The 18,651-nt window shown below is 40.4% G+C and overlaps 7 protein-coding genes and 1 long non-coding RNA gene across 14 annotated transcripts; 5 read left to right on the plus strand and 3 right to left on the minus strand.

The window, feature by feature from the left end:
* Positions 1-127: 127 nt before the first annotated feature.
* Positions 128-1,182, minus strand: LOC133845373 (uncharacterized). Its single transcript, XM_062279834.1, has 5 exons — positions 1,114-1,182; positions 913-1,029; positions 655-839; positions 447-600; positions 128-387 (listed from the first exon to the last, which is right to left on the minus strand). Exons 1-5 carry the CDS (start codon positions 1,154-1,156, stop codon positions 242-244), a joined length of 645 nt encoding a protein of 214 aa, XP_062135818.1. The 5' UTR covers positions 1,157-1,182; the 3' UTR covers positions 128-241.
* Positions 1,183-1,389: 207 nt separating this feature from the next.
* Positions 1,390-2,285, plus strand: LOC133845375 (uncharacterized). The gene is made up of 2 exons (XR_009894748.1): positions 1,390-1,737; positions 2,152-2,285. It is a non-coding gene; the product is annotated as an uncharacterized LOC133845375 (long non-coding RNA).
* Positions 2,014-3,796, minus strand: LOC133845372 (uncharacterized). Of its 5 annotated transcripts, XM_062279828.1 has the most exons (7): positions 3,582-3,796; positions 3,305-3,525; positions 2,959-3,057; positions 2,793-2,903; positions 2,527-2,729; positions 2,303-2,456; positions 2,014-2,245 (listed from the first exon to the last, which is right to left on the minus strand). In XM_062279828.1, exons 2-7 carry the CDS (start codon positions 3,324-3,326, stop codon positions 2,097-2,099), a joined length of 738 nt encoding a protein of 245 aa, XP_062135812.1. In that variant the 5' UTR covers positions 3,327-3,525; positions 3,582-3,796; the 3' UTR covers positions 2,014-2,096. The 5 variants fall into 5 exon arrangements, with proteins under 5 accessions (XP_062135812.1, XP_062135817.1, XP_062135816.1 ...); XM_062279833.1 differs by lacking the exon at positions 3,305-3,525 and having other exon boundaries at positions 2,015-2,245; positions 2,959-3,016; positions 3,582-3,795; XM_062279832.1 differs by having other exon boundaries at positions 2,015-2,245; positions 2,959-3,016; positions 3,305-3,795.
* Positions 3,797-4,052: 256 nt separating this feature from the next.
* On the plus strand, positions 4,053-4,498 carry LOC133845374 (RING-box protein 1B). The gene has a single exon (XM_062279835.1). The coding sequence runs from the start codon at positions 4,053-4,055 to the stop codon at positions 4,446-4,448; it is 396 nt and encodes a 131-aa protein (XP_062135819.1). The 3' UTR covers positions 4,449-4,498.
* Positions 4,466-7,327, minus strand: LOC133845371 (cell division cycle 5-like protein). The gene is made up of 4 exons (XM_062279827.1): positions 7,167-7,327; positions 6,838-7,103; positions 5,335-6,779; positions 4,466-5,276 (listed from the first exon to the last, which is right to left on the minus strand). The coding sequence occupies exons 1-4, from the start codon at positions 7,209-7,211 to the stop codon at positions 4,570-4,572; spliced, it is 2,463 nt and encodes an 820-aa protein (XP_062135811.1). The 5' UTR covers positions 7,212-7,327; the 3' UTR covers positions 4,466-4,569.
* A 161-nt stretch (positions 7,328-7,488) lies between these two features.
* On the plus strand, positions 7,489-11,510 carry LOC133845369 (uncharacterized). Of its 2 annotated transcripts, none has more exons than XM_062279824.1 (5): positions 7,489-7,679; positions 7,774-8,275; positions 8,330-10,680; positions 10,736-10,933; positions 11,176-11,510. In XM_062279824.1, the coding sequence occupies exons 1-5, from the start codon at positions 7,614-7,616 to the stop codon at positions 11,422-11,424; spliced, it is 3,366 nt and encodes a 1,121-aa protein (XP_062135808.1). In that variant the 5' UTR covers positions 7,489-7,613; the 3' UTR covers positions 11,425-11,510. The 2 variants fall into 2 exon arrangements, with proteins under 2 accessions (XP_062135808.1, XP_062135809.1); XM_062279825.1 differs by having other exon boundaries at positions 7,777-8,275.
* A 2,253-nt stretch (positions 11,511-13,763) lies between these two features.
* On the plus strand, positions 13,764-16,264 carry LOC133841125 (G-protein coupled receptor Mth-like). 2 transcript variants are annotated; one of them, XM_062273423.1, is made up of 9 exons: positions 13,764-14,259; positions 14,320-14,479; positions 14,539-14,724; positions 14,786-15,049; positions 15,119-15,201; positions 15,261-15,346; positions 15,417-15,611; positions 15,737-15,842; positions 16,056-16,158. In XM_062273423.1, the coding sequence occupies exons 1-8, from the start codon at positions 13,789-13,791 to the stop codon at positions 15,840-15,842; spliced, it is 1,551 nt and encodes a 516-aa protein (XP_062129407.1). In that variant the 5' UTR covers positions 13,764-13,788; the 3' UTR covers positions 16,056-16,158. The 2 variants fall into 2 exon arrangements, with proteins under 2 accessions (XP_062129407.1, XP_062129408.1); XM_062273424.1 differs by lacking the exon at positions 15,737-15,842 and having other exon boundaries at positions 16,056-16,264.
* A 704-nt stretch (positions 16,265-16,968) lies between these two features.
* On the plus strand, positions 16,969-18,227 carry LOC133841129 (odorant receptor 85b-like). The gene is made up of 4 exons (XM_062273430.1): positions 16,969-17,106; positions 17,166-17,451; positions 17,513-17,714; positions 17,771-18,227. Exons 1-4 carry the CDS (start codon positions 17,025-17,027, stop codon positions 17,984-17,986), a joined length of 786 nt encoding a protein of 261 aa, XP_062129414.1. The 5' UTR covers positions 16,969-17,024; the 3' UTR covers positions 17,987-18,227.
* The last annotated feature ends 424 nt before the right edge of the window (positions 18,228-18,651 follow it).

Genomic DNA, 18,651 nt, shown 5'->3' on the forward strand with positions numbered 1-18,651 from the left:
TAGATTTAAAAATAAAAACTAAAAGGAAAATGAGAAAGTAAAAACTGTTAGTATTTTAGCACCAAATTCAAATCGTATATGTATATGTATTTATGCTGAAAACAGAATTAAATAAATATATTATAAATGAGAAAGCAATGTATTAACTTTATTCAATCTTTTTGTTTCGAATTCAGCTGATGATTTGGAATCAATCTAAACTTATTTTAATTTTAAGATGGAAATTGAACCATTTAATTTTTTAAAAATACACCGATTCAAATGTTTCGGTGGTCTCAGTTTTCACTGGGTGGCTTCTTCTTCGGAAAACTCTTTTCTTTTGTCTTTGTAATGCCCTGCGCAACTGATCTTCCGAAGATCCGGTTCCACATGTTGCGTCAATTGCCTCTGAAAATGTATTTAAATAAAATATAAAGAAGTATTATATATATTAAATATGTACATACCAATAAGAACTTCATATATGTTTTTATACGACTTAATCGCTAATTTTCCCTGAAGACCATCTACATTATGCTCCATCACAAAATCATCAGTTAGAACGTTTTTTAGTTGTTTTTCAACTCCATTCGGTTGCAGTAAACACGTTATAATTGAAGTCTGTAACGAAATATAATTATGAATTATTTAAACATTTTTTTGTATGTAACTTACATATTGATTTTTATTTTGACTATTTATTCCCATATCAATTTTTGTCATATCTTCTGCAGATTTTATAGGAAACATGGTTAACACAGGAATATCATCACGTTGCTGAAGAGTCATGTTAGACTCCTTTTCCTCTGCCACTGCTTGAAGAAGAGCTGAGATTTGCGGTTGCATTTCATTATTTTGTTCTGCAAATATATGTAGATTTGTATAAATTGAAATGCAGTTACATAGGTATCAATATCAAATCGAGTCCCATACCTTGAACGCTATCTATTTTGTTGGATATGTTAACCACCAGATCCGTCAATATTTTAAAACGATCCTCCAAATTTTTAGCTGCTTTTGCACAATCGCAGTCACAATTGCATTGACGATCTATGGTACATACAATATATTTTAGATACATAATTAAATGTATGCATCTGTTTTTTTACTGTATGTTAAATCAATATAACTTACCATTAGTAGCCTGGAATCTTCGTTTTGCGGCTCTGTCTGACATGATGATATGAATGATTATTATGATACACAAATCAAGGCAATTATCTGGTAAACAAACAAAAAAATATATTATTTATTAAAGTTTTAAAAGAATTAAATGCGATCGCACATGAACTTCAAATGCCGCTCCATGACTTAGTTAATATGGTCACACTTTATTGTTTTAAAAACCCAATCGGGCACACTGGACTTTAGCTTTCACAGTTATTTTTATTTCTTGCTGAATAATTATTCACTTCTGAAATATTGATTAACTAAGCAAAGTCAAGTTACAAGAAAATTGTACTTTCTAATTACACAGGAATAGTTGTTATAAACACAATACTGTACACAAACGGTGTAACCCACAACTGTATACAAAGAAGATAGTGCGTGGCTAGTCCAATGAAAACAATGCTTACTGGCGCACTAGAGAAGGTATTAAGTTGTTATCGATGCATATATCATTTCGCAAAAATCGATTATAACATTATCGATGTATGCATAATATGCCGCTTTCTTTTAAACTGCGACAAGCACTTTCTTCTAATCAATTTTAATTTGACACAAATTTGAAAAACAACAAAACTAACCTAGTTAAAAGTTCATGTAGAACTAATTATTTTTATATCCCTTTAACATAAATTACACAGAATGTACTCAAAAACAAACTAAATATAAAGAACCCAAAGCAATAAATAATCTTGTAAGATGTTAGTAAGCACTTTTGGTATTGTATTTAGTACCAAATTGGTTTCACACTGAATTAAATAAATAAGTAGAAAATAAAAAGCAACGTGTGAATTATATTCAATTTAGCTCTGCTGATAAATGCACATACTATCTTCATACATACAAAAGAGATGTAGGCTTTGAATTCAATGGGGATAAGCTTTCAAATTAAATATCTTTAAATTCTTATGTTTATTTATAATGAGATTGTATAACAATTATGGAATTATTTAAAAATAATCTGACGAAAAACTGTCTGACATTTTCTGTTTTTTTAAGGCGCAGCTTCTCTTTTTGAAAACTCTCTTTTTCTGGAGTTGTAACGCCCTGCGCAGTTGATCTTCTGCTGAGTCGGCTCCACCGGTTGCTTTAATGGCTTCTGGAAATGTATTTAAATAAAATGTAATCTCAAAATGCAATTCAAATTAATACATACCAATAAGAACTTCACAAAAATTTTTATAAGACCTAATTGCCAATTTCCCATGGACGCCATCTAAATTATGGGCCATTACAAAATCATCAGTTAAGATGTTTTGCAGCTGTTTCTCAACTCCGTTTGGTTGTAATAAACGTGTTATAGTTGACGCCTGCAACAAAATAATATTTACAAATTATTCACTCAGGAGATTATTTTTGTTTTTAAATATTAATACTTACAATCTTTTCTATATCTAACATATCAATATTCTTATCAATTATCTCCATTTCTTCTGCGGAATTAATAGGAAACTTGGGTTTCGTAGAGACTTTATCATATTGCTTGTCCGCAATACATTCTATAAAGTTGTCCTTCTCAGCTTTTTGATTCTGCAGCGCTTGAAGTACAGCTGTGAGTTGCGATTGCATTTGATTATTTATTTCTGAAACAATTGAAGTATGTATGTAAATATGAGTTTATATCAAAAACTATTTGTGTTCCATACCTTGGAGAGAATCTATTTTATGAGATACAGTAACCACCAAATCCGTCAATAATTTAAAGTGATCCTCCAAATTTTTGACCGTTTTAGCACAATCGCAATCGCATTGGGGAGCTATAAATCAAATATGTTATATGTATGTATTTTATATTAAATCAGTATGGCTTACCGCTTGTTCTACGGGAGCGTTTTGCGGGCTTGTCCGACATGATGATACAATGATATTTCTGATGAATTATATACAAACTAATCCAATCCAAATTGAAAGCTATTTTAAATAGTAATCAAAATAAAACTTGATTTTTGAGGATTTTATGAGACTTGCTGCATTTAATGCGATCACATGCGACTTCCAAAGTAACTGATTGAAATCAAAAGTTCCGCTAGCCGGCTTGATTGTTTTGGCAATATCATTGCCTTGCTTTCCTTATCGTGCACAATGGAATTCTGAATTTCTTTTTATTGACTTCTTAAATTTATTTGCTATCTTTGATTACATAGACCATTTAACTTACATGAATTTACAGTAACCAGCATTAGCTGTAATTAATGTAATTCACCAAACGAACAGTCTACACCGCAGCTATATACAAAGCAGCTAGTGAGTCGCTAGTCCAAAGAGAACAATGTTCACTGGCTGCGTTTGTTTTAGTCACACTATTGCTTTCCCAATCGGGCACACTGGACTATTGCCATCTGAATTTGTTTTGTTTACTTCTTACATACTTGTTTATTGCTGTAAAATTGATCTCTGATCTATCTATCTCTGATTACGCAGAATATATTACTTACATGCCTTTACAGTCACCAGTGTCAACAGTAATGAACACAATTCCCCACACGAACACTCTACTCCGCAGCTGTCTACGAAGCAGCTAGTGCGTGGCTAGTACAATAAAAACAATGTTCACTGGCACAAGAGATGGCATTATGTGGTTATCGATGTTTTGATAATTATCGATATTTTTCGTTACACAGTGCCGCGTTAACTCAAAAGTAAACTAATGTACTTCCTATCTAACTAATTCAATTTCTTTCTTCGGTGTGTTCTTTGAATGCGTTTTTAAAAATAAATAGATTAATGAATATCTTAACTGATTTAGCATAGCTTTAGTATCTCAGGAAACCTTTTTGCATTCATGGAAAATGATAATTTCGTAAATCATACTAGCTTGGAAATTTTTATCTCTACCTTGTTTTAATTATTATTAATCAAATGTTCGAAGCTAATATATTTTAAATCACTAGTAAAAAATAAAAAAAATGGAGACTCCTAGCAAAAATGGATCCACAACCGAGGAAGTTGAAGTAGAGGAAACAGAGGACTTTCATGATCTGGAGGAGTTCAACGAGGACGACATCGCCTCCGGCAGCAATGGCCAAAAGAAGGGCGAACGGTTTGTGGTTAAGAAGTGGGTGGCACATGCAAACTGGTCGTGGGATGTGGCGGTGGATAACTGCGCCATCTGTCGCAATCATATCATGAATCTGTGCATCGAGTGTCAGGCAGATCCCAATGCCAACAAGGACGAGTGCACCGTGGCCTGGGGTGAGTGCAATCATGCGTTCCATTATCACTGCATTGCACGCTGGCTGAAGACGCGTCATGTCTGTCCATTGGACAATAAGGAGTGGGTCTACCAAAAATATGGACATTAGATAAAATTCCGGTTCAATTGAAGTGAATAAAATTATGTATTTGTATTGAACTTTTTTTTGGATTAATTGTTGAAAGTTGTAGTCAATGATGAAAATGATGATGGCGCTGTTGACTGTATTCCTAGGCCTGCTGTGGCTGCATTTCCTGATCCGTACCGAGCAGCTGCTGAGCTGTGGGTCGCACGCCAGATAGCAGCTCAATTTGGCTAAACAAAGTTTCGCGCTGCTCGGCCAGATTGGCGTATTTTTGTTGCAGCTCCTTCTCGCGCTCCATTTGGCGACGCACATCTTCCTGCAACGCTTCGAGACGTCGTGGCACCGCAATGGCTTCCTGTTCGCCCAGAAACCGGAATGTGGACAACGACAGCGAGTTCTGTTCGATCTGCGCATACGTGTCCTGCAGCTGCTTGATCAGTACCTGTGCACGTGCCTGATATCCACCCGTTAGGATCTTCAATTTCTTCTCAATCTTGCCACAACGCTTCGCCTCCTTGGCCATGTGACGACGATTCTGTTCGAGTCGCTTCTCTGCCGACTCCAGACGATCCTTTTTACTGGCCAAATTGGCCCGCGTATAGCGATGCTGAGAGGGCAAATAAAGCACTTGACCCAAGCATTCTTGCCACACCTGAGCATAGACATCCAACGGAAGTTCGCCATGTGACATGCGCTCTTTAACCACTTCCATTTCATCGGCTAGCATTTTCTTGGCATCAGCTAGCTCCTCGGGTGTAATTTCCTCATAGGGATTGGCTTTGAAGTAGCTCTGTAGCTGCTCCAGCTTGTGCTGCGATTGCCCGGGCACTGGATCCTTCACAGAGTCGTACACTAAAAGGAAACAAGATTAAAAAATTGATTTCTCGGAGAATTTTAAGTTTAGACTTACGCTGCATGGTGATCATTTCGTGCTTGATCAGCTCTTCTGCCTGCTGCTGCTCTGTGAGATTCTGTTTCTCGGATTGCGGTCGCAAAATTTTGGTGTTCACTTCTGTGGGACGCGGCAAACTGCGTTGTATAACTTGCGAGCGTTTGGCAAGCTCGCGTTTACGCTGCGCCTCCTGTTCGGCAAGCAGACGTGCATCGACATCTGCCTGATCTTCAATGGCCGGCTCTGTGCCTGTCTCCATGGGCTCGCTGTCGTCCTGCTCCGGCACCACAATCTCGTAATCGTTGCGTGGCGCTGGCAGCGTGGACAAACCTTCGCGCAGCGATGACTTTAGTTGCTTTTGATAGTTCTTGTAGAGTGCTGGCGTCTCTGTGACACTCATGCTCTCCTCGGCATTGATGCTCAGCTTGTCGCGCACAAACGCCGGTGTGTTGGCGCTGCCCACGGCACCGGTTTTGTGCACCGGCACCAAAGCACCCGATGCTGGCGTGAGGAAGCCAGCAGGCGTGGCTGCACCGCCGCCTTCACGTTGTGTGCGAAAAGGCGTGGCAATGACCGTGTTTGGAGTGGCAATGGCCGCCGCCTTGGGCAGCACACCCGAGAAGTCCGATTCGTGTAGCGGTGTATTGAGACCGCCCTTGAGGGGTGTCTCTGTGTGCGTCAATGCCATCATGTTCTGCGCCTCTTGCATAATGCGATCTGTGTATGGAGCCGGTGTGCGTGGCGTGGCCACCACTTGGGGCGTAATTGAATAATCCGCCAGCAACGCATCGGTTGTCTCAATGCCGCTCTCGCCGGCAATCTCCTTAGCCATCTCGCTGGCACGTCCCAGCTTCACGACCTGCTGCAGCTCCATGTCCGATATTTGTGGCGTGGGCAGCACCAGTTTAGAGCGCTTACGCTCTGGCTCCGCCGCTTGCAACATGGCCGTTGGCACCTCGTTCTCCTTGCGCTGTTTCAACTTTTGTTTGTCTCGCTTGCGTTCACGTTCCTCCTTTTCAGAGCGCAGTTCCCCGTCGAGATCCTGTTGACGCATCTTATTGAAGTCGGGATCCTGCTTTTGCAGATGCTCCTCCGAGGTGTCATAGAAACCAGCAGCTGGCCGCTTCTCAAAGGGAATCTCTGCATTGTAGTCGATGCCCTTGATGCGTTTGCGATTCCCGCTGCCAATGCCAGCGGCACGCAGCTCACGACGCTTCTGCAGCGTGGCCAGGCGACGTGCTTCCTCCAGCTGCTTCTCGCGGGCCTTGCGCTTCGCCTTCTTACCTTGCGTGTTGGCGAGACGGGCACGCGCCTCCGACAGCATTTCCAACTCATCCTCGTCCATGTCTTTGGGATCCGGTCGTGCTGGCTTAGTCTCAGGATTGGGATCGATTTCTCCAGGCTTTAATTTGCGTGGATCGTCCATGGCATCTTCGCCATCCTCCTTGCGTTGTGCCTGATCACTGTAATAGATTGCCCAGTGAATTTAGGTCATAGATGGTAAGTTTAATGTTTACTTACAGCAGGTACTCGTAGCGCTCCAAGCACTGTGCTGCAGTGCGTCCAATGATGGGTGCTATGGTGCGCCACTGCGTCGGCATCAGTTTGGCCAGATGCAGCAGTTTCTCGTCCTCTTCGCGAGACCATTCCGTCTTCTTGATGCTCGGATCCAGCCACTCGTACCAACGTGCCTTGCACTGCTTGGCCGACTTTCGATGCAGCAGCGACGCAATACGGCTCCATTGATTTTTGCCATATTTCATGACAGCCGCTTTGAGGATTTCATCCTGAAAAAAACATGGAACGCGTGGTTTTGATTTCCAGGCTGTTATTCATCTTTTGAAACTCACCTCAGTGTTGCGCCAGACGCCGCCTTTGATCATTATACGCGGCATGTTGTCGCTTTATTTGTTATTACACTTTAATTACAAGAAAAACACATAAAAGTCATTAAACAAATTTTCTGCAGTTCTTTTTGCACCGTCGGCGGCCGCTATAAACAAGTCAGTGTGACCGCTCGTCCGGTAAAATACTGTGGATGTTGCATGCTCAGCAACCCTGCGATTGATGACCAGCATGGTTGTGACGTCATTGTTGATGTTTGGTATTTTAACAATTATGCAGCTGTTTTCAACGATAGTATATTTTTGTATCGATGCTGTGCAATTGTTTCGTTGTTGTTGTTGTTGTTATCAGATGTTTTGATATGATATCAGAAGATCAGTTTTCGCCATTGCTTTTTGTCAGCGAAATGCGAAGTTAACACAAAATGCAACAATAAACAAGCTGCTTCCAAAATGCATTACACGATGAACGATGCGGATGTGGCCTTCTCAAGCTTCTACAGCACCGTTGGCACCCAGGTGAGCACACTTTGTTCAGTTTTGTTTGGTTTTGCTGTCGTTTGGCTGTGTCGTGTGAATTGTTATTGTTATTGTTGTCATTGTCGCTGCCCAGCAGCTGCAATTACAGCACGCGGAACTCTCGCTGTCCACACCTATTCACTCGCTGGATCACGACAATTTCACCGGTTTATTCGATGACGAGCAAGCGCTACTCTCGCTTCCCTTGCCCATTACAACAACAACAGCAGCGGCTACAGTGTGCGCACCATCGACACACAAAGGCGACATTGAGACCTCCGCCTGCATTCCCTTTGTGCAGATTCACACAACGGATTTGCAACAACAATCGGAGCAATCGGGTCGCAGCTATCGCAATGGCTTTCGACGCAAGACCGCGGAAATCAAATCGGAGGCGGAGCTCATTAAATCCGAATTAGCCGAAGCTGCCAAGGAACGCACCAATGCCACACCCACACCGCCTACGGCCAAAAACATAGCTGGCGAGTTGCACAAATGTCCAAACTGCCCGTTTCTGAGCCTCTGCCATGTGAAGGCTCAAAATCACATCAGTAGCTGCTTTGGCCTCGATGTGCAGCGACGTCTGCAGTGTCCAGGTAAGCTACAGGGTTATATCCAGCAATCCCTTTGTAATGCTATTCCTTTTGCAGGCTGTGCGAATATATTCTATAGCTTAGATGTGCTGCATTTGCATCTTGGAGAGGATCACGAACTCGAGCAGCAGGAGATAGAGACACTGCTGCAGGCGCTGAAGCTCACGGACAAAGCGAAGAAGACACAGCCGCCTGCAAAGAGTCGCATCTACATCAAGAACGTCGATTGTTTGCGTGAACCGTTGCGTGAGCAAGTGGACAACCAGTTGTCCGACTTTCTGCCGCTGTTGACATCGCCGCCAGACAGCAGCGCTGGCAATATTCTCGATCTGTTGGACGATGTAACCGATGTGGCGGCGGAGACAACGCCGCAGCCAATGCAAAAGCCCCCTGGCCAAAAGATATCCATTAAAAGTGTCGATGTGCTTAGAGAGCCTGCCTTGCTGCCCTTTGACTTTCAGCTCCCGAGCGCTGTGGAGCATCAGCAGCAACAGCAACAACAGTTACCACCGCTGTTGCTGCCCAGCAACATGCTGAATGTGGAGCCAGCGAAGCCACGACAGCCAAAGATTTACATACGCAACGTGGACATTCTAAAGGAGCCAATGTTGCTGCCCGGTATGGGCTTCAGTGATGTGCCCAGCTCAACGGTGGCCAGTCCAGCCGTTGAGATATTCCCTGCGGAAACTCTGCTAACGCCCACGGGTCCAAGTGGTCCACTGCCGAGCTTTGAGCCCGCCTTGGCGCCGCTGGCCAACATGTGTGGCGAGGCCTTCAACTTTGAGTCGGTGTTAAGTGCTGCAGGCAGCGCGAGCAGCGGCGGCATTGTCACCAACAATTTCAGTGCACTCGACCTTGACTTTGGCGTGGATTTTGAGCACAGTGTGCCGCTGGTAACGGAGCCAACACCGCCACCAGCACCCCCTCCGCCACCGCCACCTTCGTTGCCCCCAGCCCCAATGTCTGGCAATGCGCAACTGGCCGAGTTGGCCACAATTCCCCAAGACGAACTGTGCAACACACAGCTGGCCAACTACTTGCCCGTGAACAACACAGCTGCAACGGCAGCGACGTCCAAGCAGAAGATCTTTATCAAGAACGTGGACATTCTGAAGGCGCCACAACGTGGCACGCTGCATCTACGCACTGTGGATGAGCTCAATCTGATGAATCGCAACGAGGTGGAGCATCTCATTGTGCCCAATCGTGAGCCGCTGCCTCTGGAGTTGCCACTGAGTGCGGCACCAGCTGGAGCTGGTCCAATGCAAACAACTCTGCTGGACTTCCATCAGCAGCCACAGGCCACGGCGCCAGCGGCCACATTGAGTTACGACGATAGCTACGACTTGGCTGAAGATCTGGAGTGTTGGCCCTGGATGGAAGAAGCTGGCGCAGCCATGAGCAGCACAGTTGGCGTCGAGTCGGAGCAGGAGAGCACACAGCTCGAGTTGCCGCACAATGCAGAGGACATACTCATCAAGGACTTTCCACAGTTGTATGCGCCACAGACGCCTGAGGTGGCCACGGTGCCCCCGCTGGTGCCGGTGACAACGACGCCGGGCACTGCAGCCACTGTCACAGCAGCAACTGATAATCTGAGTGCGCTGCCCGTGCCGCCATTGGTGCCGCTGGCAACTGAAGCGGCGGCAGCTGTAACTGCTTCGGCTCCTGTTCTAGCTCCAGCTCCAACTGCAGTTCCCATTACTGCTGGCACTGAGAAGCCAGCACGCATTTATGTGGCCAACAATTTGTTGCCCGCTGCCGTGGAGCCGCTGCTGCCTGGCGGCACCTCAGTGCGTGGTCGTCCCTATGGCGCCAAGCAGGCTGGCGCCCAAGGCAAACGTCGACCTGCCCAGGGTGCTGCACAGCCGCTTGAGGGCGGCAAGTGTACCGTGGAGGGTTGCATGTTCCGCTTCAAGTCGCCATCGACGCTGGAGTATCATGGACGATGTCACAACGGAGCGCTGGGTTCGGCACAACCGATGATCTGTCCGGAGTGCCGATCGACGCAGTTCAGCAACTGGAACTGCTTGCATACGCATCTGTGGCGCACACATGAGATCGACATGGAGCTGTACTGTTGTCAATTGTGCAGCTTCAAGACGCCCATCTATTCGCGGCTGGTGAACACGCATGCCAAGATCCATTCGGAGGAACGCAACTACAAGTGCGAGCAGTGTGGCAAAGGGTTCAAGAACACCAAGCAGCTGAAGAACCATCGACGATTGCATCGCACTCAGGGTCTGGGGATGGCCAAGCCAAACAATAACACCTTGAGTGAAGAGCAGGCAGCGACGCCAACGCTGCATCGTTGCGAGGATTGTGGAGCTGCTTTTAAGCATCGGAAGACGCTGCGTGAACATCTCTGCAAGCAGCGCAATGAGCAGCCACAGTGCAGCAGCTGTCAGGTAATGTCTGAGATTCCATCGATCAATTCAATGTGTCATCCCTTGATTGTTGCAGCGTGTGTTCAGCTCGAAGAGCAGCCTCAAGTTGCACATGCGCAGCCATCAGGCGAACAAGCGATTCAAGTGCGACAAGTGCGAGTACGAGGCAAATGATCACAACTCCTTTCGACGTCATCTTGCCACACATCGGGAGCCTAAGCGTTATGCGTGTCCGCACTGCGACTTCCGCGCCATTCAGAGCACCGCCTATCGGGTAGGTTCAAGTCTTGGCTAGCTTGGGTTCTGGTCTTGATTGCAAACATATGTCTTTCCGTCCGTCCGACACTTAAAGCGCTTCAATTTGAAATAGTATAAGAGATAGAGCTGCTAAATTTGGCATGTGAGCAGACTTGGTTGTATTTTATTGCTTCACATACAATTTAATAACTTATCATAACAATCCTAAAAGAAATCATTCAAATTACATAAACCTTCAACTTTTCATTCTGCCCATAGATACATCTGCAAAAACGGCATCCGGAGCAGGAGCTCTCGAGCATCATCTATAAATGCAATGAATGCAACTTTTCTAGCATCAATCGCGGCCTGTTGCTGGTCCATCAGGCCAAACATGACGCAGTTCCTCCAGTCGAATCCTCAAAAATCAAAGTGAAGAGCAACCTTCTGCTCGCACATTCCAGATCAAATGCCAAGGAACATAATGAAGTGGCTTTTATGCCACCGGACACCGCTCTGAATACCTAGAAGTTCCGATATATGCGCATATTACAAGTTTTAAGATATGGTTTTGTACAAAAAGAAAGAAAAAAACAAGAAAAAGAAAACAGAAACACACAAAGTGCCGTCGTGTCACGAGGTTGTCACAACTTGAGTGTAGTTTGTAGATAATTTTATACCAAAATTTCATATACCAATGTTAGTTATGTTTAAAAAACTTGTACAATCTTTTCAAACATTGTTTGTTTTTTTTTTATATATACACATTTGTGCAATCTTTGCAAGCTCAACTCTTAACTTTGTTAAACTACTATAAGGTGCAGCAATTTTCTTTATGATTTCCATTTATATTTCATTTCAATTAATGTTTGAAAAGATTCTTTCGAACTTCGGACAGCACCGAAGCTAATTTCGTTTTTATTTGAAATCAAAATCTTTTGAGTTTCCTCTGAACCATCTCTATATGTAAACATGCATTAATGTGTGTATATGATTTGGTGTTGTTATTGTAAATATGTATATCGAACAAACAAAAACATGTAACATAAATTTCTTAAGATTAAAAATGCATTTTTAAATGGAAAAACTCTGTAATTTCTTTCTTGCATTAATAAGGTTGCAAATTTTATATTTTTCATTGTAGATATGTTTATGCAATAATGGGTTTTTTTGGAAGCGAAGCCTTTACTTTAATTTCTACGTATTTTACGGCTTCGTATTCCAGAGTATTTCCCATCTTACAGCTTATTAATATACTCGTATAGCCAACCACAAGTTTGCTTGCGTTTAAAATTAAAAAAAAAGAAATAAAAATTGCAGATTTGTAAAATTGAATAATATTTATTTAAAATTTTCATTATTTAAATAAAATGTAATAATTAAAAATCCCTTTTTCCAAAAGAATTGCCAATTAATATTTATTGCATTTCTGAATGAGAGCTTGTTTGTGGTTTTTATTTAATCTTAAAATTGTGGTCCCTGAATGTAATAAATGAATGAATATGCAATACATTAATTAATTTATTTTCCTTTCATTACTTGGGACAGTTGTTTATTTATTTATTTATGTATGTATATATAGAAAGTTCTTTGACTTGACTGACTCACTCACTGATCGAAGTAACAAAGCCCGGTAAATGCTAAGAGGCTGTAATTTTCATTGCCCGAGCATATGCATTGCAATAATTATGTTTATAAGCTGTGGGTCAAGACTGAATGTAAATATTATGTATAAATATTCAGATAAGTCTCATGTAAGTTGCAGTGATAACAGCATCGGGTGGCAGCGTGAATCAGCTGGTCACTTAAGTTGTTCTGAATGTTATTCGTATTTCAATTATATACCAGCAGTCGAAGTGACCAGACGTGATCGGAGTTTGTCGCGTTTTTCAATGCGTTTTTACTGATCAGTAAATCAACAGAAGGGGAAACCATATCACCCCCAAATTTAAAGTGAAGTGAATATCTTAACCTTGAAATTTAAATGTGACTATCTATCTATTTATCTAGTGCATTGATACTACAAAATTGAAAACTCTGTAATACTGTGAGTAAGCGACAATAAATAACTACCACACACAAAAAAAAAAACTAGTTAGTTTCCCGGCGTATTACTTTTAACGAGTTTAAACTACTTGCTGAGCACTTTAACTACTTTGCGAGAATAATAAATCACTTCATGTAAATCTGTTACTTGAAATTGAAGGTGTTTTCCTTAACATTAGTTAGCTCGAAAGATCAAATAATGTTGTGCATTGGGAAGCGATATGAGTCGTTTCCATGTAATTCCGGTATTAATGTTTTACCCTTCATACTAGTGCGAATTCATATCCAAACAAATTCACTGGAATAAGATTGCATATGGGAAATTCTCTGACGGATGTCGCGTGTGACTATCTTTACAGTGAAAAAAAAATTAACTGAAACAACTTTAAAAATAAGAAAATGTTATTCATATAGCTCTAGATAAATGATAAATGTAAAAATTAGCAAATTCATACGCAAACCAAAAAATGAACGAATTTAAATATTTTATCGTAAAACAGAACAAGTTCCTAAAATCAATCTTAGCTCTAAATTTAGTGCTTATCTAAAGCTTTAAGAATAACATTCACTTATTTTTAAAATTGTTTTCGTTTATGTTTTTTTTCACCATAAATTCGGTCGTACGCAACAAATTCCATCAGAGAATTACCCACATTTCTATAAATAAGCTTTATATGTCGGTTAAATCACATACCCTCATACATATATAATTTTGTATTTTCTTAAAAAGTTTATCAACATTTGTTATACCCACTCATAATTTGGTAAATATTAATGTATTTATGATTGCTTATCAATGGTTTCTTTTTTGAATCATTCAGCATTGCAGAACATTTCGTATACGCCATGTGGTTATTATTATTCATGATTGCTTTAACCGGCATCAATGCCGATATACCCAATTGTGATTACTATGACACAGTGAGATTGTCGGAAGACCAAAAGTTACCGAATGGTTCGTACAAGTACCAGAATATCATAATTCCACCGGACCTAACTGGTGAATATGATTACGAGATTCGTATGGACGGAGACGCCGAGAAGGTTTCAAGGCATCTGCGTGGTTGTGCTTGTCACTTAGGCACTTGCATACGATACTGTTGTCCCAAGAACCAGAAGCTCGTTGACCAAGAGCGCAGATGCGGCGAGGATATTCAGGAGTTAGATGACTTTGATGGCTTTGTGGATTTCGTTTGGACGGATGGCACCGAAATGAAGATGCACGTCCCCGATGACTTGATCATACAAAGAGATCTTCCGGTGCCTTGCTCAGAGCATATCAGTATTACAGATGAATACAAATGGAAACTACTGGAGGTGTGGTTTAGAAATTGTAAATTGTAAAGCTATGCAATAATAACATTATTTTCTTTTAAGAATGGAAATATCGCATACCTATTTGTGTCAGATAACTCAAGTAACCAACGATCCAAAAATCAATATTGTCTACAGCCTCAGCGATTTGGTAACGAATCAAGGGTCCAACTGATTCCACAATTTTGCGAAGATCCTCAAACTATATGGCCAAACGTAATGCGTATGCTAATCTCATGTTTGTATTTGATTTTTATTTTTTAAAAGTTTTCTTTTTTTCAGTGCTTATACTGAGTATTGTTTGCTCCGTTCTTACGATCGCTGTCTATATGGGATTGCCAAAATTACGGAATCTTCATGGAATTTGTTTCATTTGTTACTTGTTCATGTTGATAGTGGCTTTTTTGTTGCTACTTTTCGACAGATTTTTTACTTTGTCTGTATCGGAAAACCAATGCAAAGCAATTGGTAAGATATACAATTATTTAGAATATCATCATCATTATTTAGAATAGGATTTTTCGATCAGGTTACGTTGGATACTTTGCTGTAATGTCGACATTTCATTGGCTCAGTGTTATAAGCTTCGATTTGTGGAAGAGCTTTCGGGGCACCAACTATAACGAAGATTATTCAATCGCATATCGGTTCACCATCTATAGCATAGTTGTCTGGACATCTGCGGCTGTTTTAACCCTCATTATATTTATTATTGATAGCACTTTGGATCCAAATGATATGGATCAACTACCTTGGATGCCAGGAGTGGCAATATTCTCCTGTTGGATCAAAAGTGAGTAGATCAACAACTCTAAATGATTAACTCCGATCTGACTCTGAATCAATGAATAATTATCCACAGCCCATGATTGGTCTGCAATGGTCTATTATTATGGGCCTATGTCAATACAAATTATATTCAATACGACAATGTTTATTATGACGGTGAGATAAAAAGTTATTAATAGAATTGAAATAACAAATTCTAATTGACTACTTTTTAGGCGATTAGAATTTTCAAAGTGATGGATGAGATGAAGAATTTCCAAGGGCGACTAGAACGCAATCAACGTGTCCAGTCGAAGAAGGAGTAAGAAGAGATGAAAACACAACACAACAATTGTAATTGAACTTAATTTGAACCTTTCCTGTTTTTTTAGGTATGGTTTATTTGCCCGACTTATCATTATAATGGGAGTTCCTTGGACTTTCGAGATACTTTCGTATTTTGCACAATCTGATAGCGTTCTCCGAAGAATATTTTTATTTTTTGATTACATCAATAGTGGTCAGGGTATTCTTATATTCATATTGTTTGTGCTAAAGCGTAGTGTTCTTAAGCAATTATCTAATAGGTAAGTATTTCTACAGTTAAAGAAACTGAAGAAAGAAACAAAAAACTATTTGAATCTTAAATTTTTTAACTGGGCTAGACAATTGTTTTGTTGTTATTATTATTATTATTATTTATTTTTTTAAGTATAAGGGGTATAAAATCATTATCCGATGATGATATTGAAGAAGTTGGTCTACACGAAGGGGAATATGTAACTAGAAGAGAAATCCTTCCAAATATTTTGACATAGGTAAAGCAATTGGATCGTTACTGAATTGTTCATGTTCTTTGTTCTTTGGTGTTGGTGTCTGTTGCTATTAATATTAATAATACTAACCATATTAGAATGTCTATGTTTCGTTGGTTTGGGTTGAAAATTATTAAATATAATAACTTGTTGATGAATGTATTTTAAGTTTGTTCTTATAAACATGTGATCTAATAAGTGTGTTCTTTTTTTTAGTGTGCGGAAGCAGCAGGATTCAAAATCGATGTCATTGAATGTAACACGATCAACACGGAATTTGTCCTCCTCTGTATTTAAACAGAAGGAATGCAATTGATTAGTTCTTTATAGTATTAAGATAAATTCTTAGAAACATGTACAATTTTCTTTTATTTTGTTGAATGTTGTCGAAACTAAAAACAATAAATTTGTATATTTTTAAAGAATCAGCGAACTTTAAGACAAAATGACTGACAAACATCACTTTATATTAGGGAATGATTCATGAGCACTTTCAGTGGACATTTGAATAGGTGACAAGTCTAAAATAAGTATATATTATTAGTAGTCAAAATTGGCTGTCGAATATTTATTCAGTTATACAATGATTATATGAATTAGATGCCACAACACTTTCAATGAATTACTTATTCAAAAAAGGGCTGTCGAGAAGCTCACGAAATACCAATTTGGCGGCTATAAAAGGACTTCTTTGTGGTAAGGACTCGCAATGAAAACTGAGCATGTTGCTGCGAACAACTCAACTTATTTCGCCCTCAAATGCGGCTGAGGGTAAATTGGGATCCATCGAGTTGAATTTGCGGTTGGCCCATTTGGTCGGTTTGCCTTTGCTAGGTCTGAAGAATGAGACGCGTATCGAAAGGATATTGGTGACATTAAATGGAGCAATAATACTTTTTTGGGCTCTATTGGTATGTGATTTTTGAGATATACGATCTCTCTCTGAACTTTCAGGATCTCGATAAAGTTACACAGAATCTTGTTATGACATTAACACATTCCGCCTACTTGTTAAAGGTAAGTACTTCAATATATGAGCCACAAATGTGATATAATAACTTTCTTAGACTATTAACATCTGGTATCACTATGGAAGTCTAAAGGACATTATGCGCAGATTAAAAGTCATCACTCCGCGCCTGTGTTTTATCCGCGAAACAGGTGGAAACATTTCATAAGGCTGAAATGGAAGGCAAGTTGGTGCTCCTCATGTATTTTCTGCTAGTGTTAGTGTCAGGTACTTTGGGATTAGTTTCGATTCTTACTTGTAAGTTGATCAGATTTCATTTTTATTCACTATTCTGTTTTATTTAAAATATGCTTTAGTTCCAGGTGATTTCGAGGGAAGTCGATTTCCGTACTCGGCGAAATTACCCAATTTTCTAAGCCCCTTCGTACAACATTTATATATGGGACTAAGTGTTGCAATCTTGGCATTGGCCGTTTCACAAATTGATTGTCTCACCGTGTTAATAATGAATCAGATATGTATGCATCTGAAGGTTCTCAACTTGGCCTTTGATGAACTCTATGCGCCGTCGGATCAGAAACTTAGTGTGGATCCATATAACTGGCTGCTATCGATCGTCAAATATCACTGCGAATTAATTGAGTAACTTTATATTTCCAGAGCTGTGATGAATGATTTTCATTTGTATTTGTTTTCAATATAGACTGCGTCAGAAAGTGGAGCTTATCTTTAAAATGCCAGTGTTGCTACAATTTGTCAGCTCTTTGGTGATTGTTGCCATGACCGCATTTCAAGTGATCGTTGGAGATGGTTCGAAAAGTTCAATTCTTATGGACTTTTTGCTATGTTGTGTGCTCTGTCAGCTCTTTGTATATTGTTGGTTTGGCAATGAAGTCTATGAGCAAGTTAGCATCACATATTCTCTCAGGTGATTAAATATTTGCAGTTTATATTATTGCAGAGCAAAACACTTTCAACTTCTGGCTTTGGCTGCAGTTGGCATGACTTTGATGGCAAGTGTAAAAAACTTCTGCTGATCTTCATGATAAATGCAGATCGTCCATTCTTGTTCACGGCTGGAGGATTCATGGGTCTTACATTACCCAGCTTCACATACATCATGGGCAAGTCGTATTCCATTGTTGCGGTGCTCAGGCAAATGTACAGCCGAAGCTAAAATCTGTCAGTCAAATATGAACATATAAATTTCGTTTAACGTTTCGCCTACGCCCCTCGATTATTGTATACATATACTCGTATGTATGTACGTATTGTTTACCAATAAATATCTGACATCATAATATTATTGTGCATTTGAAAACCAATCGCATTTTGTGTTAGTTCTCTCTAAACCATTAGGGGGATTGCTGCTTTTTCAAAGTAATGTTTTTTCTCTTGTGATTCAACAATATTAAAAAAAAACAAGTAAGAAAGTTACATTCGAGTGTGCTCGACTGTGAGATACCCGCTACCCATTTTTTAATAAAGGCGGTATCATTTTCAAAATATACCGAAAATACTAAAAATATACCAAATGCTATGTTTGATATATCAATATAGTACACCATTCAAAATATACCATAGACGGCACAAATGCTGTCAAAAAAAATTATAGCTCTATCTTTTATAGTCTCTGAGATCCAGTGTTTCATACGGACGGACAGACGGGCATGGCTATATCGTCTCGGCTGTTGACGCTGATAAAGAATACCTGTTACATACATTTCCTGCCGGCACAAAGTTATAATACCCTTCTACCCTATGGGTAGCGGGTATAAAAATAACTTGCTGCTTACTACAGGCACGCGTTGCATCTAAAAAAAAAATTGTGTAAAACAATAT

Source organism: Drosophila sulfurigaster, chromosome 3 (genome assembly GCF_023558435.1).
Source record: "Drosophila sulfurigaster albostrigata strain 15112-1811.04 chromosome 3, ASM2355843v2, whole genome shotgun sequence".
Lineage (NCBI taxonomy): Eukaryota > Metazoa > Arthropoda > Insecta > Diptera > Drosophilidae > Drosophila > Drosophila sulfurigaster.

Excerpts from the sequence above, each read along its gene's own strand:
- LOC133845373 (XM_062279834.1), bottom strand. The coding sequence starts at position 1,156 with ATGTCAGACAGAGCCGCAAAACGAAGATTCCAGGCTACTAATG. Across the intron at positions 601-654 it reads GTCAAAATAAAAATCAATAT|ACTTCAATTATAACGTGTTT; the intron begins GTAAGTTACATA and ends ATTTCGTTACAG. Across the intron at positions 388-446 it reads CATATATGAAGTTCTTATTG|AGGCAATTGACGCAACATGT; the intron begins GTATGTACATAT and ends ATACATTTTCAG.
- LOC133845372 (XM_062279828.1), bottom strand. The coding sequence starts at position 3,326 with ATGCTGGTTACTGTAAATTCAT. Across the intron at positions 2,730-2,792 it reads TAAAATAGATTCTCTCCAAG|AAATAAATAATCAAATGCAA; the intron begins GTATGGAACACA and ends CAATTGTTTCAG. Across the intron at positions 2,457-2,526 it reads TGTTAGATATAGAAAAGATT|GCGTCAACTATAACACGTTT; the intron begins GTAAGTATTAAT and ends ATTTTGTTGCAG.
- LOC133845374 (XM_062279835.1), top strand. The coding sequence starts at position 4,053 with ATGGAGACTCCTAGCAAAAATGGATCCACAACCGAGGAAGTTGAAGTA.
- LOC133845371 (XM_062279827.1), bottom strand. The coding sequence starts at position 7,211 with ATGCCGCGTATAATGATCAAAGGCGGCGTCTGGCGCAACACTGAG. Across the intron at positions 6,780-6,837 it reads GAGCGCTACGAGTACCTGCT|TGATCAGGCACAACGCAAGG; the intron begins GTAAGTAAACAT and ends AATCTATTACAG. Across the intron at positions 5,277-5,334 it reads CGAAATGATCACCATGCAGC|TGTACGACTCTGTGAAGGAT; the intron begins GTAAGTCTAAAC and ends GTTTCCTTTTAG.
- LOC133845369 (XM_062279824.1), top strand. The coding sequence starts at position 7,614 with ATGCATTACACGATGAACGATGCGGATGTGGCCTTCTCAAGCTTCTAC. Across the intron at positions 7,680-7,773 it reads ACAGCACCGTTGGCACCCAG|CAGCTGCAATTACAGCACGC; the intron begins GTGAGCACACTT and ends GTCGCTGCCCAG. Across the intron at positions 8,276-8,329 it reads GCGACGTCTGCAGTGTCCAG|GCTGTGCGAATATATTCTAT; the intron begins GTAAGCTACAGG and ends TTCCTTTTGCAG.
- LOC133841125 (XM_062273423.1), top strand. The coding sequence starts at position 13,789 with ATGTGGTTATTATTATTCATGATTGCTTTAACCGGCATCAATGCCGAT. Across the intron at positions 15,202-15,260 it reads CGACAATGTTTATTATGACG|GCGATTAGAATTTTCAAAGT; the intron begins GTGAGATAAAAA and ends ACTACTTTTTAG. Across the intron at positions 15,347-15,416 it reads CGTGTCCAGTCGAAGAAGGA|GTATGGTTTATTTGCCCGAC; the intron begins GTAAGAAGAGAT and ends CTGTTTTTTTAG.
- LOC133841129 (XM_062273430.1), top strand. The coding sequence starts at position 17,025 with ATGGAAGGCAAGTTGGTGCTCCTCATGTATTTTCTGCTAGTGTTAGTG. Across the intron at positions 17,452-17,512 it reads TATCACTGCGAATTAATTGA|ACTGCGTCAGAAAGTGGAGC; the intron begins GTAACTTTATAT and ends TTTTCAATATAG. Across the intron at positions 17,715-17,770 it reads GCAATGAAGTCTATGAGCAA|AGCAAAACACTTTCAACTTC; the intron begins GTTAGCATCACA and ends ATATTATTGCAG.